The sequence below is a fragment of the Orycteropus afer genome, unplaced genomic scaffold, assembly GCF_000298275.1.
Source record: "Orycteropus afer afer isolate SDZICR_OR568_19922 unplaced genomic scaffold, OryAfe1.0 scaffold00423, whole genome shotgun sequence".
In the NCBI taxonomy this organism is placed as follows: Eukaryota; Metazoa; Chordata; class Mammalia; order Tubulidentata; family Orycteropodidae; genus Orycteropus; species Orycteropus afer.
In genome coordinates, this window is record NW_006922010.1 from 1,930,488 (window position 1) to 1,946,680 (window position 16,193).

General features: G+C 38.2%; 1 protein-coding gene across 1 annotated transcript in view; it reads right to left on the bottom strand.

Annotated features, from left to right (window-relative positions):
* Positions 1-16,193, bottom strand: part of PPP1R21 (protein phosphatase 1 regulatory subunit 21) — a 142,912-nt gene that overhangs the window by 57,940 nt on the left and 68,779 nt on the right. Inside the window, exon 13 of the mRNA XM_007953997.1 lies at positions 3,569-3,661. Coding sequence (XP_007952188.1) covers positions 3,569-3,661 — 93 coding nt within the window. The remainder of the gene's footprint in view (positions 1-3,568; positions 3,662-16,193) is intronic.

A 16,193-nucleotide genomic window follows, 5' to 3' on the forward strand; every position in this document is an offset into this window, starting at 1 on the left:
GAAGATTATAGCATAGGTAACCCTGTGGGGTAGGACTGCCATATGATAGCACTTGACAGCACACAACACGAAAGAGATTTTTACTGATATTTTAAAAGTAGGAAATTTCTGTGTATACACAGTATAAAATAGAAAGTATAAAATAAACTTTTAATTTAAAATAGCTTGATTTATAAAAAGTCTGAAAGATTGAACAGAGTTTCCTTATATCCCTCCCTAGTTCTTCCTACTATTAACATCTTACATGACTACGGAACATGTGTTATAGCTAAGGAACCAACATTTGGTACATTACTATTGTTTAATACATTTTTTAAATAAATGATTACTCTCTATATACTCATAAGACAATCTTTTATTTTTTAAATAAAAATTCAATTGGAGTATTATACTTTTTCTATACTAAACTTACTAGTCTTTAAAATAAGCATTGTCTTTCTATACACCACAAACAATGTTATTCAGTATTTTACTGGAAATATACAATGCTGTAATAATATAGCTTGGTTGGAAGGCAATCTTGGTTGGCAGATAAGTAACTGAGTTATTTATGAAAGAGGTACACTTCTAAGAACACTTACGTGGCAATCAATGTTACTATAGTTTGAACTATAATAATTCTCCCAATCCAATGTTTATTCTTTATTAAGTTCAAATATTTTTATTTACAACAGCCCCTGACACTAAATTTTAACTCCAGAAAGAACAAAAAAATCAAGTTAGGCCACAGATTTACTGTTCCTTTAAATGTTTTCTAATAGTCTACCTGCTCTGGCCTTTCTAAAGATTAAAGATGAAACAATTCTCACTTACAATGTCACTTGTTAAAAGAGTAATTCACCTCCAATTAATTAATTAATTCCATTAATTCACATTTCATGTAATATACACATCTTTGTAAATCTGTATCCCTCTTTCAGGAGCTCTGGTGGCATAGTGCTTAAAGCATTTGACTGCTAACCAGAAGACTGGTGGTTCAAACCCATCAGCTATTCCTTGGAGGGAAGACCGGGCAATCTACTTCTCTACAGATATTGCCCTAGAAACCCAAAGAGGGGTTGCTATGAGTTGAGACCGACTCAACAAAAGTGAGGGTTTTTTTGAGTTTTATCCCTCTTTTATCCTGAAACTAAGCTTCCTTCTTTCATTTTCAACTTGTACCAAGCAATTAACCAGGGCAAAGCAGGAAAGGAAGTTTAAAATAAGAGTTCTCTTAAAAACAAAGCTATCCTACTAATGCCAGTTAATGCTTACTCTGAGTTTTCATAAAAGATCCAGAATAATTCTCTGGAACCAAGCTAGCCAAGAAGACAGATTTTAACTGTAAACCTAGCAAACATCCAAACCAACCCATTGCTGTAGATTCTGACTTACAGCAACCCTATAGGACAGAGTAGAACTACCCCATAATTTCCAAGGCTGCAGTCATTACAGAAGCAGACTGACACATCCTTCTCCTGCAAAATGGCTGGTGGGCTCACACCACTCATCTTTCAATGAGTAGTGCTTACCCACTGCATCACCAGGGCTCCTCAACCTAACAATCTCCCCCCAAAAGACATGAAACCCAAACCCACTACCACTGAATCAATTCCAACTCATAGCAACTCTATAGGACAGAGTAGGACTTCCCCATAGAGTTTTCAGGCTGTAAATCTTTAGACTGTCTCATCTATCTCCCATAGAGCGGCTGGTGGATTTGAACCACTGACTTTTTGGTTAGCAGCTGAGCACTTTAACCACTGTGCCATCAGGGCTTCTTAAGCTAGCAACAGGCCCCCACAATTCGTTTACCAGTCATCCCTCATGTTTCCCAATACTCTTTCTTTATATTATATTCATCTTCAAGGACAGAAACAGCTGGAAGCAAAAAAGGAATTGGGGTGTGGGAGGATTGTGACTCTACCATAATCTCCATCAGATCATGCCAAATAACAGTAATATTCTTTGATTTGGATGAACTGACATCTTCTCAACCTTATGGAATATATCAAAAAGCACCTTTAGAAAATGTTTTATTTATAGATTCACTAACATACCCAAAAAAACTTACAACAATAATATATTTGCTAAGTAAAAGAAGCTTTAAGCTGCCCTTTCAATGGATAGCTACCTTCCACCCCTTTAACACTTCCTCTATAGAAATTCTGAAGAAACGATTTGCTGGGACAAATCATACTATGAGCACAGGAAAAAATTTAAAAACAAAACAAAACTATATCTACAAAGCTACTTGTGGTTTAGATGGCTTAGTTCTAGTCAAACTCTGGGATGAAGGACTACAGCCAAGCCTAAACTCCCATCCCAAATGCAGAATAGGAAAAAGGTATAAGTCCCTTGGATTTCCTATAGGCTAGACCAGGTTCCGCAGGGCTGGGGCTGACTACTGTCAACTGCCACCCACGCTGCCCAACTAATCCGTGATTTGTGCAACCTGGGCTAGCTCCAGAAATACAGTGACTTATAACTGAAGATAAGCAACAGGAAGGGCCACTCTCCAGAATGAATTACCATTCATTCATTCAAAGCGGTGCTTGGTAAGACTATGAATGATTGCCAGAGCCAGAGATTTTGTGCTAGTCTATAGGAAGGTCTCAAATACTCATCTTACACATGCTCTATAACATGATTTTAAGATTTAGGAAATTATTTTCTGTGAAATTAGTGATTGGTCACTAATTGTTTATTAAATGCAATGAATCATCTGGGTACCTGAGGCCATTTCCAATAGTCCCTAATAACTGCTCCCTCTCTCTCCTACCATCTCCTAGTCCCACTGTGTCTAAAAGGAAAAGAAGGTAGGTAGGAAGAGAGGCAAGGAAAGAGGGAGAGGGGAAGGAAGGAAAGGAAAAAGAGAAAAAGGAAGAAGAACAAAGGAAAGAAAGAAGGAGAGAGAAAGGGAGATGAAGGGAGGGAATGGAGGAAAAGAGACAGAGGGAGGGAAAGGGAAAAAGAAAAAAAAACAGAGAGAGAGAAAAGCTGGAGGCCATGTGGCCCGCAGATTAAACAGTCATCACCCAGAATCACATGCTAAGAAGCATGAATGCTTTAAAAGCTCTCTCTCTGCCCTCCAGCAGACTATTAGAAGCACATAAATAATTGAAAACCAACCAAAGTTTACAAACAGATCTTCATTACTTAAGGCTATATTAAACAAAAGGACTTACAATGTGCACTTTGAACATAAAAGTACACAGGACGGTAAAATGTTGTGCATCCTTTCAGGGGAGTTTAACCTCGGTTTCCTCAATTTCTTTGTGCCTGTGCTCCAACAAGTACAAGATATTTTGCCAAATGCCCCTCAAGCACATGTCTGGTTTGGTAAAATCCTCACACCTGCCTTAAGTAATGTATTTTGGCCAAAGTACTTTGCACAAGGATTTCTCTTCAGTGCTGTTTACCTTCAGAAACAAAGCAGATGAGAAAAGCAGAAGGCAGTGAGCTGTGCACTCTGACGTAAGCCATGTATCTATTCATCTTGGCAGTGTTTGTTTAAATCTCATTCAGGAAGATCTGAGACAGTAGCACAAACGTTTTAAGCTTATTTATGTTATTTTTCAAATCTCACCTTTCATGACATCATGAAATCCATGCAGGGCGGCACCAACGCTGGTTAGAACACAACTGTAGTTTGTCCGAAGGAGTCCATCAGGCTCTGTACCTAGAAAACCAAAACCACAAACCTAAACATTTTCCCAAGAAATGTCATCTGAAAAATTGACAGCCATCATCTCTTTCTATTTTGAGGAAAAGAGAATGAAAATTGCTTGTGATATGCTGAAAATGATGGCTCTTAAGATATTTACAGTGATAAACATACACACAGCTAACTTTGATTTGTATCCCCCGTGTATCTTTAATGGTTAAACCAAACCAAACTCACTGCCATCATGTCAATTCGACTCATAGTGAGCCCTCCTTGGGTTTCTGAGGCAGTATCTCTACAGAAGTACATTGCCCAATCTTCCTTCTGAGGAGTGGCTGGTGGGTTTGAACCTCCAGCCTTCTCATTAGCAGTCAAATGCCTTATGTACTAGGCTACAGGAGCTCCCTTTTAATAGTTAGTGTGGTGGTTATGTTTGTGTATCAACTTGGCTGGGCCTGGTTGAGTGGCTGGGCAGCTGAATGGAGTTATTTCCCATGGTGAGACTGGTAATTAACTCCATGATGGAATCTACTGGAGCAGCTCAGTAGCTGCTTTGGGTATGTGGTCTGCTTCCCATATATAAGAAACAGCTTTGGGAATGGTCTCTAGCTTATGACACGCTTGAACCCTGCATGTAGCCATGTCGTTGTTCAGCAGCCTGCCATGCTCTGCTGACCTTGGGACTTTCAATGGACTTAAATGAATGGTCTGCTGTGTGGTTTGGTAATATCAGGACTGTGCCATTTTATTTGTCGACCTTGGGCTTGTTAGTCTCAGCAGTCAGTACACGCCTGAGTGAAGAGATGCCTCTAGCTTCTGTGGGACGGTAGCAAGAGGCAGAGATGAAGCCCAAGGTCAAGGGGCTTTCACACAGCCCCTAGAGGCTGGCACTCTGAACTCGGACTTAAAGCCTCCGAACTGTAAGAGAATAAACTCCTGTTTGTTAAGGCCATCCCATTTGTGGTATATGCCTGTCAGAGTGGCACTAGGTAACTAGAACAGTTAGGAATGGTTAAAATTAAATTGCTAAGCAGCAGTGTATCTTTCATTACCCTTTTTGAAGTGAAAATCTTGAAAATTTTCACTTTGTTAATATATAACATATTTTCATTTTATTCTTTTTTTCCATATTAATATTTGCTGAACAGCTCTAAAAACACTATTATAAAAAGTTCAGAGTTCCACTTCTGCCACAACAGCTTCAGGAGATCCACTCCCAGTAAAACTAGTAAAAAGTATTAGAAAAAAAAAAAAGCTTAAAGTCTCTAGGAATAGTCCAAAGGGCATAGAGCATATGAAAAAATTTATTCAAGAAAAACTATTAAAACTAGGTAAGAAAAGTTAAAGAGTCTGTGGTATCTGAACCTAGACCCTCTCCCTCTCTTCCCAATCTAGCTAAGTGAGATGGAAACTCTACTCCAGACTGGTGCAGCCAAGAACACAGGGCAAGTGTGTCCAAGAGGTGAGGCTTCCTTCTTTTGTGCAGCCTCCATTTGTGGGACTGAGGCTCTACTTTGGGCAGAGTGCCACCAAGAATACTGGAGTCCCAACCACCCTTGTCCTGGCTCATGACATGAAGGTTCCATACCAGAAGAAGCAAACCATGAAAACCTGAGGCTATTAACCTTGCCTCTACTGAGTGCCCAGGTTCTAAAGCAAGCATGTCACTCAGAGAGAAGCACCACATTATCACCACTCCAGCTCCACAGCTATGGCTAAGACATTTTCCTCAGGGGGAGAAGCAGGCCTTAAAACAAAGAACTGTGCTCAGTTTAAAAAAAAAAAAAAAAGAAGAAGAAACTCAGCAAGCTTTCTGTGTTCAGAGTTTGCACATTCCAAAGAAAGGACTAGCTCTTGACCACTCCTGGGAGATAACCTCTGAGCCTTTGGAATATAATACCTGATAACAGTATCTTTGTATACCTGGGGCAATGGGCCACTCCAGATAATTTCTGCTAACAATGTGATTTATTGTGGGGGTCTTGGGCTATGTTTTATTTACCTTTTGGAGGGACTACAGACTAAATAACAAAGGACACTCAGGAAGGTATGCCATACCTATGTGACTGATCTCCAATAAAAACAACTGGACACCATTACTCAGGTGTGCTTTCCTGGCTTGCAACACTCTGCACATGTTGTCACACATTGTTGCTGGAAGAATTAAAGCACTGTCTGTGTGATTTCACTAGGAGAGGACAACTGGAAGCTTATGTCTGGTCTTCCCTGGACTATGTCCTATGTATCTTTTTCCTTTGCTAATTTTCACCTGCATCCTTTCATTGTAATAAACTGTAATTGTGAGGGTAACAGCTCTTCTGAATTCTTTGAGTTCCTCTAGCAAATCATTAAATTTGAGGATGGTCTTGGAGACCTCAACATAAAGTGACTTCGTTAGCAACAGAGTATGGAGATGTTTAAGTATAAATGTGCTCTCTAAAACAAAGGTGGTTTTGATGAAAAGCAATTAAGAGGATATTGTTAGATTCATTAGAAATATAAGCTAAACTCCAGCCAGTTAGTTTACCAGGTAGAACCAGGGTAAAGAAGCCCCCTTGGGATCAGAATAAATTTCAAACACTGAGCTCAAAACTTACACCTTCAAAAAAGCTCCACTTTCTTTGGATCAGTCTGTGGAGCTACTTATGACCCTGAGCATTACTTAAATGAATGCAAGAAGCAAGCAATTAATAAAGCTTAACAGCTGGGTGTGGTTACAAAAAGAGATATTCAAAGGGCTCACTGTCATCTCAGGGTGACTGTTGGCACACCCAAGGCTGCACTCCTGTGGAACAATATCAGAGTCTGCATACAGCAGAGGTCAGGGAGAGGGAGAAAAAGACTTCATGAAAACACAGCCAGTCATTAAACAAATAAATAAGTAAATAACCATAACAAGCCACAGATCAGGGATACCAATACTCAAAATCGTAATAAGTTGTACAGTTTCTAACAAAAAAAAAAATTATGAGACATGCAAAGAAATAGGAAAGTCTGACCCACACACCAGAAAAAGAAAACAGGCAACAGAAACTACTGTGAAACCTGATGTTGGATTTAACAGATTTTAATGTAGCTATCATGGGAGCTCTGGTAGCACAGTGGCTAAGACACTTGCCTGCTAACCAGACAGCTGGCGGTTCAAACCCACCAGCCACTCCTCGGAAGGAAGGTTGGGCAATCCTACTTCCGTAGTGATACTGCCTCGGAAACCCAAGGAGGGGTCGCTATGAGTCGGGGCCGACTCGACGGCACACAACAACAACAACAATTATAAATATGTTTAAAAAGCTAAATGAAAACATGATTAAAGAAGGAATGGCAATGTCTCAAATAGAGAATCTCAATAAAACGATATAAATTCTATTCTTAAAGAACAGAATGGAAATTCTGGCACTGAAAAGTTAGAATACTAAGTGAAATGAAACATTCACTAGAGGGATTCATCAGTAGATTTGAATCAGCAGAAGAAAGAGCTAGCACACTTGAAAACAGATCTATGGAGATTATGCAATCTGAGGAACAGAGAGAAAAAAGAATAAAGAAAAATGAATGGAATCTCAAGAAAAGTAGGTTATTAATAAATGCAGCAAAATTTGCGTAACAGGAATCCAAGAGGCAGAGGAGAGAAAAGAGCAGAGAAAATATTAGAAAAAATAATGGCTGAAAACTTCCCAAATTTATTGAAAAATATAAATCTACACATCCAGGTAGCTCAATGAACTCCAAGTAGGATAAACACAAAGAGATCCATAAACACACATCATAGCTGAAAGTCAAAGACAAGAAGAAAAGCTACAAGAGAAAAATGATGTGACACTTATAAGGGAACCCCAATAAGATCAATAACTATCCTCTCAACAGAAACAATGCAGAAGGGCAGGGGAAGGCCATGAGATAAAATATTCAAAGTGCTCATTAAGAAAAAGAGAAAATCAACCAAGATTCCTATCGTCAGCAAAGTCATCCTTCAAAAATGAAGGCAAAAAAAAGACATTCCCAGATAAACAAAAGGGAGTTTTTAAGGCTGAACGTGAGTGACCCAGGTACTTCAAATCCACATTAAAAACAAAAAGAAAATAAAATCAAAGAGCACTAGTAAAGGTAATTATGTAAGCATAAAGGACAGTATAAATGCACATTTCCTTTCTTCTCTTAATTGACTTAAGAAACAACTGTGCAAAATAATAGGTAAATAATGTATAGTCGGGGCTGTAACATATAGAAAGTAGTATTTTCACCAATAATGGCACAAAGGGGGAGGACGGGGCAATGCTATAATGAACTCCAGGTGGTAACTTGAACCTATAGAAATAAATGGAGAGAAATGATAAATAAGAAGGTTAATATAACATAAGGAGCTCTGGTAGCATAGTGCCTAAGGCACTTCATTGCTAACCAGAAGGCTGGTGATTCAAACCCACCAGCCACTTCTTGAAAGGAAGGTTGGGCAATCTACCTCCGTAGTGCTATCACCTTGGAAACCCAAGGATGGGTTGCTATGAGTCGGATTCAACTCAACAGCAGTAAGTTTAAGTATAACAGAAGCTATAAATATGTACTAGCTTTCTTTTCTCCTCTCAACTTTTTTAAAGACATAAAATTACATAAAGTAATAATGTATTGTTGGGTTTGAAACATTTATACATGCAATATATACCACAAAAAGGGGAAAATGGAGTAAAGCTGTATAGGAGTAATGTTTCTTTATCTTAGTAGATTTAAATTAGCATAAATCTAAGCTGATGCTGATAAATTAAGGTGCATATTAAATCCCGACAGCAACCACTATGGGAATAATTTAAAATACATGTATATACATGTTGCTGTTAGGTGCCGTTGGGTCAGCTCTGACTCACAGTGACCCTACATACAACAGAATGGAGCACTGTCCAGTCCTGTGCCAGCCTCACTATCACTGCTATGCTTGAGCCCCTTGTTTGGAGATACAATTTTAGAAATCAAAATATTACATCAAAAAATATTTACTTAATGAAAAAGAATTCAGTAATGGAAGAATGGGAGAACAAAAAAGATGTGTCTATGTAGAAAACAAAAAGTAAAATGGCAGATGAAAATTCAACTAAATAAATAATAGTGTAAAATTACCAAGACAAAGGCAGATATTGTCAGACTGGACAATACACAAGATCCAACTATATACTGTCTCCAGAACACAAATTTTAGATTCAAAGGTATAAACAGATTCAAAGTAAAAAGATAGAAAAATATATATCATATATGTTGTTGTTGTTGGTGGTATGTGCCGTCGAGTCGGACCCGACTCACAGCAACCCCTCCTTGGGTTTCTGAGGCAGTATCACTATGGAAGTAGATTGCCCCATCTTCCTTCCGAGGAGTGGCTGGGGGGTTTGAACCACCAGCTCTCTGGTTAGCAGTCAAATGCCTCAGGCACTATGCTACCAGAGCTCCTATATAATATATATATTATATAAATATAATATCATATAAAAATATATAAAATATGTATTATATAAAATAAATTATAAAACAGAAAATGTCACTAGTAATAAAGGGATATTTTATTATAGTAAAATAGTCAATCTAACAGGAAGATATGACTATTAATACCTAATAAAAGACATACATACCTAATAAAACAGCACCAAAATATATGAAGCAAAAATGGACAAAAATGAAGGAAGAAATAGATAACTCAACAGTAATAGTTGTATAACTTAATATAACACTATCAATAATAGATAGAGTAACTAGACATAAGATCAACAAGGAAATAGAAGAGTTTAAAACAGTTAGTCTTAACACCTATAGAACCTGTCTCCCAACAACAGCAGAATATACATTCTCAAGAACACACGGAACACTCTCTAGAACAAATCATACATGCTAAGACATAAAACAAACTTCAAGAAATCTGAAAGGTTACAATGTATGCTCCTGACTACATGGAGGACAACAGATGTCCCTCACGTGGCCTGTTCCTTGCCTGCAGAATTCCAAGAGATAGACGGCGTTCTTTCCTTTAGTTCTTACTCTGTTCCATTCAGCCTAAGGTGATAGGTTTTCTGCTGTGGTAGTTGGTTAGATCCATCAGTCACAGGCTTAATCTCTTTAACAACAGATTGTGTAGCCACATCCTTGGTGAACATTCTAGGTCATGTGTCCGTAGTTTGTACAACAGAATTTTCCAAATCTTTAAGGTTTTCATTTTGCACAGTTCATTTTTAAGTCCAACTCCTCTCACATTTTACTATAAATGACAATGAAAAACCATACAGCCCCTTAAGATCCTCCTTAGAAATCTTCCTCAACTAGGTATTCAAGTTCATCACTTACAAGTTGTAACTTCCACCAAACACTTGAACATATTCTGACAAGTTCTTTGCCATTGCATAAGCACTGACATTCTTCCATTGTCCAAGCACATGTTCATCATATCCTTTTAATGTTGACACTTCCAGTAACATTCAGTTGTTGGTGATATATGCAGTCTCTAGAATGACAGAAACTCTCTCTATAGCTCTTTTCATTTCCTTCTGAGCCCTCACCAGAACTGCCTTTGATGTCCACTAACTGTTCTATTCTAGTAACAGTCTCTTCTAGGCAATCTAGACTTTTACTGTTAGGCACCTTAAAACTCTTGCAGCCTCTATCCATTATCCAATTCCAGAACCGCTTCTACATTTTAGATATCTGTTAGAGCAGCAGCAAATTCTTAGTTACTAGTGCTGCCAGATATAACAGACACACCACAAGTGGATGGCTTTAACAAACAGAAATTTATTTTCTCAGTTTAGGAGGCTAGAAGTCCATATTCAGAGCACTGGCTGTAGGGGAAGGCTTTCTCTCTTTGTTGGCTCTAGAGGACAGTCCTTGTCTCTTCAGCTTCCTGGATCCTTAGAGATCTCTATACGTCTTGGCATCAGTCTTCCTCTGGGTATAGGAGGTTCTCAGTGCAGGGACCCCAGGGCCAAAAGAATGTACTTTGCACCCAACTCTTCTTTCTTGGTTGTAATGAGGTCCCTCTCTCTGCTTGGTTCTCTCTCCTTTTATCTCTTAGATAAAAGGTAGGAGCTCTGGTAGCGTAGTACCTAAAGCACTTGACTGCTAACCAGAAAGCTGGCGGTTTAAACCCACCAGCCACTCCTCAGAAGGAAGGTGGGGCAATCTATTTCCGTAGTGATACTGCCTTGGAAACTCAAGGAGGAGTCGCTATGAGTCGGGTCTGACTTGATAGCACATAACATCAACAAAGCAAGGGTGTAACACGAGTAAAGGTGGCAACTAGAGTAAAGGGTAATGAGTGCTTGAATAAGGATAGGACTTGAGTCACACTCTCTTATAAGGCTAACTCAAAATGCAGCCCACATTAATCTTGCCTCATTGACATATGGAGGTGTTCTGGTTACCTAGTGCCACTCTTGACACAAATCTACCACAAATGGGATGGCTTTAACAAACAGGAGTTTATTCTCTTATAGTTTGGAGGCTTTAAGCCCAAGTTCAAAGTGCAAGGTTCTACGGGCTGGGCAAAAGCCCCTCATCCTTGGGCTTCAATTAAGCTTTGCCTCCTGCTCCTGGCCCACAGAAGCTGGAGGTTTTTCTTCACTCAGGCAGCTGCTGGCTGCTGAGGCTGAGAAACCAAAGGTCAACAAGTAAAAAAGCACAGTCTCAATGTTACCAAACAACATGGCAGGCCACTAATTCAAGTCCACTGATAGTCTCAAGGTTGGCAGAGCATGGCAGGCTGCTTAAGAATGACTCAGCTACATGCAGGATTCAAGTGTGCCATAAACTAGAGACCATTACTAAAGCTGCTGCTTTTATACAGGTAGCAGACCACATCCCTAAAGCAGCTACTCAGTTGCTCCAATAGATTCCACCATGGAGTTGATTGCCAGTCTCTTCATGGGGAATGACTACCATCAGATGCCCAGCCACTCAACCAGGTCCAGCCAAGTTGATGCACAACCTAACTACCACAAGAGGTTAAGATTTACAACATATATCACGAAATGGAGGATATATGCATTGGCTTACAAAATGGAGGATAATCACACAATACTGGGAATCATGATAGCTTAGCCAAGTTGACACCTATTTTGGGGGGGACACAATTCAATCCATGAGAGTAAGGTTGGTTTGTTGTTGTTGTTGTTGTTATGTGCCGTCGAGTCGGCCCCGACTCATAGCGACCCCTCCTTGGGTTTCCGAGGCAGTATCACTACGGAAGTAGATTGCCCAACCTTCCTTCCGAGGAGTGGCTGGTGGGTTTGAACCGCCAGCCTTCTGGTTAGCAGTCAAGTGCCTTAGCCACTATGCTTAACAACCAAAAATCACCTAATGTAATATGCTGCCTCAGTAGAATAAAAAAAATTAGAGAGAACACATGGTGGCTATGGGCTTTAGTCACTGCACTGACAGCTCTGTCTAGCTGCTGCCTTGGAATCTAACTCCGATTTGGAGGGTTCCTCATCTGTGCTTTCCTACCATCAAACCTTCTGGAGTCTATGAGTAGCATTTTTTAATTTCCTGAAATTTTACATTTTGTTGATTGGGATACTAGTGACCAACTGGCCTAACTCTGATAAATGTATTCATTGGTAAAGCTGAATTAGTAGAAATTCCAGAAGGCTATATCCTTGAACATTGGGAATATTTCAAGCATCCCGTATCAAGATGAATTGCCCATACTTTCTTTGATTGTCCTAAAAAGAATTATGAAAGAACAATGGCTATCCTTGAAATTGAAGCTGAAAACACTGGCTTACAGGTTAAAGAGCTATAATTATGAACATTAATGCATGTGAAAAGTGATGGACCCTAGTATCACTATTCTACTGTTGATAAGGCACTTATTGATCATGCTCCAAAAGCACCTCCCCAAAACTAATCTCTTACTTCTTGAAAAACAAAGTGTATTCTCTTTGGTGAAAATAAATTAATATATATATATTCCGTATTTTTGTTCTCTGTGATGAATAAAAGAACCTCTGCCATTGTTGTATTTCTCAGTATCGATTCTGATTAAGGCTTTTGATTTTGCAGTTTTGACTTCCTCTTTTAAGGATGTTTAAAACATTATAATAATAACTAGGAGAAAGAGAAGTGTGTGAACTCCTAAAGTTGTGATAACTTTGGAAGGTTAGTCTTTTATTTATCTGATGAATGGAATTATAGAAGAGAAGGCTAATTATGTTAAGTGTCAGGGAATACTGTAACTTACACACATGTCTATCTGTATTGTAGACTTCTGGATTATTCAGTGGAAACTCATGGATTTAAATTAAACAAGAAATATTGAATCAATTTTATAACACATTAACAAAAATTTTGAGATAACAAGAAAAAAGAGAATAAAAATTAAAAGTGTGTGATCAGCTCAAAAGCACTCGGCAAAATCCAACACTATTTCATGATGAAAAAACACAACAGATTAGGAGTACACAGGAATTTCCTCAACTTGATAAAGGGTATCTATGAAAAACATATAGCAAAAGAATGAAATTGGATTACTACCTTACACTTATACAAAAATCAACCCAAAATGGACCAAAGACCTAAATGTATGAGCTAAAACTATAAAACATAAAAACATAAAGGTAAATCTTCATGAGCTTGGATTTGGCAATGGATTCTTAGATATGACACCCAAAACACAAGAAACAAAAGGAAAAATAGAGAAATTAGACTTCTTCAAAATTAAAAACTTTTGGGAGGAGGTTCCAAGACGTAGGACTAGGCAGATACACTACCTAGGTCTTCTACCACAAAGACTCAAGAAAACAAGGGAAATGGCTACATATGACAATCCTGTATCCCAGAGCTTCAAAGGAAAGGATAAAGTAGTAGATCAAATACTGATAAGAAGAGACTTAACAAAAACAGTGAAAGGAGAGTTTAACTGCCAACCAGCATAGTACAGCCATTTGTAATTACTACAAGGAGCATTCAGATCAGAGCAGGAACCAGATAACCAGCTCTACTTACCCAGGACTACACTAGCACACACATCAGTGATCAGGTGACCAGACAGATGACAGTCAATGACTATCCCTGGCCATACCCACCCACATGTGCTGCCCCACCCACTAGGAAAGTGCTACCACCAGCAGCTCCAGTGCTACTGGACTGAAGACAGACGGTGGCCAACACCCACCCACTGTCTTCAACCAGCACAACCAGTGATCAGACTTATGCCCACACTCCCATCAGCTACTAAATCCAATCAGAGACAGGTGGTGCATACCACAGTGCTGCCAAACTAGCCACCAGAGTAACATGTACGCCTTGTTGCTCAAATACATTAAAACAGAACGGGAAATGAGAATGGAAAAAAAAAAAAAAAATACACAATAAACAAATACAGTAAGAATACAATGTCTTTGAGACAACCAAACCAAACCAAACTCACTGCCATTGAGTCAATTCTGACGCAGAGTGACCCTCTTTAGGTTTCCAAAGCAGTAAATCTTTACAAAAATAGATTGCCCGGTCTTTCCTCTGTGGAGTGGCTAGCGTGTTTGAACCGTGAACTATCTGGTTAGCAGTCAAATGCCTTAGGCACTATGCCAACCAGAGCAGACAACTTCAAATCACACAAAAGAACAGGACAAGATGGCTCCAACAAGTGACCAAAAGACAGGGCTAGAAAATCTTCTGGAGGAAGAAATGCTAGTGAATTACCTGATAAGGAATTTGAAAGCAATATATGTAGGTCCCTTCAATGGACTGAGATAAAGTTCAAGAAAACTGCACACAAAATCAGGGAAAACACAGATTTCTAGACAAATTAAAACATATATATATACAAAAACAAATGGACAAAATAAGAATCTCAACAAATCCCAAATAGGATAGACTCCGAAAGAAAATAAAAAAGACTTATCATGATCAAACTTTCCAAAACCAAAGACAAAGAAAGAATCCCAAAAGCAGTTTGAGAAAAATGAAAAGTAACCTACAAAGGAGAACCAATAAGACAAAGCTTTGATTTCTGGGCAGAAATCATTCAGGCAAGAGTGTAATGGGATGATACATAAAACCCTGAAAGAAAAAACTGCAACTAAGAGATTACACATCCAGCAAAACTGTTCCTCAAATATGATGTTGAAATTAGGACATTCCTAGATAAACAGAAATTAAGGGAATCTGCAAAAACTAGACCAACCTTACAAGAAATGCTACAGGAAGTCCTCTGGACAGAGAACCAACAGTGGCAGACAACTACTGAAGATTAAGACATACGACAACATCATTTCAAAATAAATCCAGGTATAGAAGTATCAAAATAAAATAAACCTACAAGACTGGAAATAGGGAAATCAGAGATGTCAATTTGTAAATAAATGATAGCTACAAAGCAAAAACAGGGACTAAATGATATAGTTACATAACTTACAAATGGAGAGGAAGTCAAAATGATATAAATATAAAACAGATTGTTTTAAAGTTGGGAAAGTAATAATAATAAGTCACAGGGTAATCGCAAAGAAAATTAATAAACCTCACCAAAATAACAAATAAAAAAATCACAAAGTCTCAGTAAACATTGAAACAAAAGCAACAAAGGAAATGATAAGAAAATCATAATGAGCTCAGCACAGAATACACTGAACAAAGAAATCATAAACAAAAAAGAAAACCCAAAGCAAAATGGCAGTAGTAAACTCATGCCTATTGATAATTACATTGAACATAAACAGATAAAATGCATCAATCAAGAGACAGGAACAAAATGGGTAAGAAACCATGACCCATTAATATGCTGATTACAAGTGACACATCTTAGACACAAAGACAAAAATAAGCTAAAAATCAAAGGATGCAAAAACATTTATCAAATAAATGACAACAACCAAAAAAACCACAAGTGGCAATATTAATTTCTGACAAAATAGACTTTAAGGCAAAACCTAGCAAGAGACAAGGAAGGACATGATATAATGGTTAATAGGTCAATCAAACAAGAGGATATAACCGTAATAAATATCCACACATCCAATGCAACAGCCTCAAAATATATAAACTTTAACAGAATTGAAGAGAAATAGACAATTCTACAATAACAGTAGGAGATTTTAACATATCACTTTCAATGGTATATTAAAAGGTCAGAATACCTAAAAAGAAACTTAACAAAGATACAGAAGATCTAAACAACACAGTCAACCAATTAGACCTCAAAGATGTATAGAAACACTATACCCCAAAAGAGCACAATATACATTCCTTTCCGGTGTACATACCTTTCTCCAGAATTGAACATAGGTTAGACTACCAAGCAAACCTCAATAAACTTAAAAACATCAAAATACTACAAAGTATTTTTTCAGACCACAATGTTACAAAACTTAGAAATGGACAACAGAAAGCTCAAGGAAAAAAAATTCAAATATATGAAACTAAATAACACCTAGCTTAAAAATTACTGGGTAATAGAAGAAATTGTTGTTGTTGTTGTTATGTGCCATCAGGTCAGACCCGACTCATAACAACCCCTCCTTGGGTTTCGAAGGCAGTATCACTACAGAAGTAGATTGCCCCATCTTCCTTCCGAGGAGTG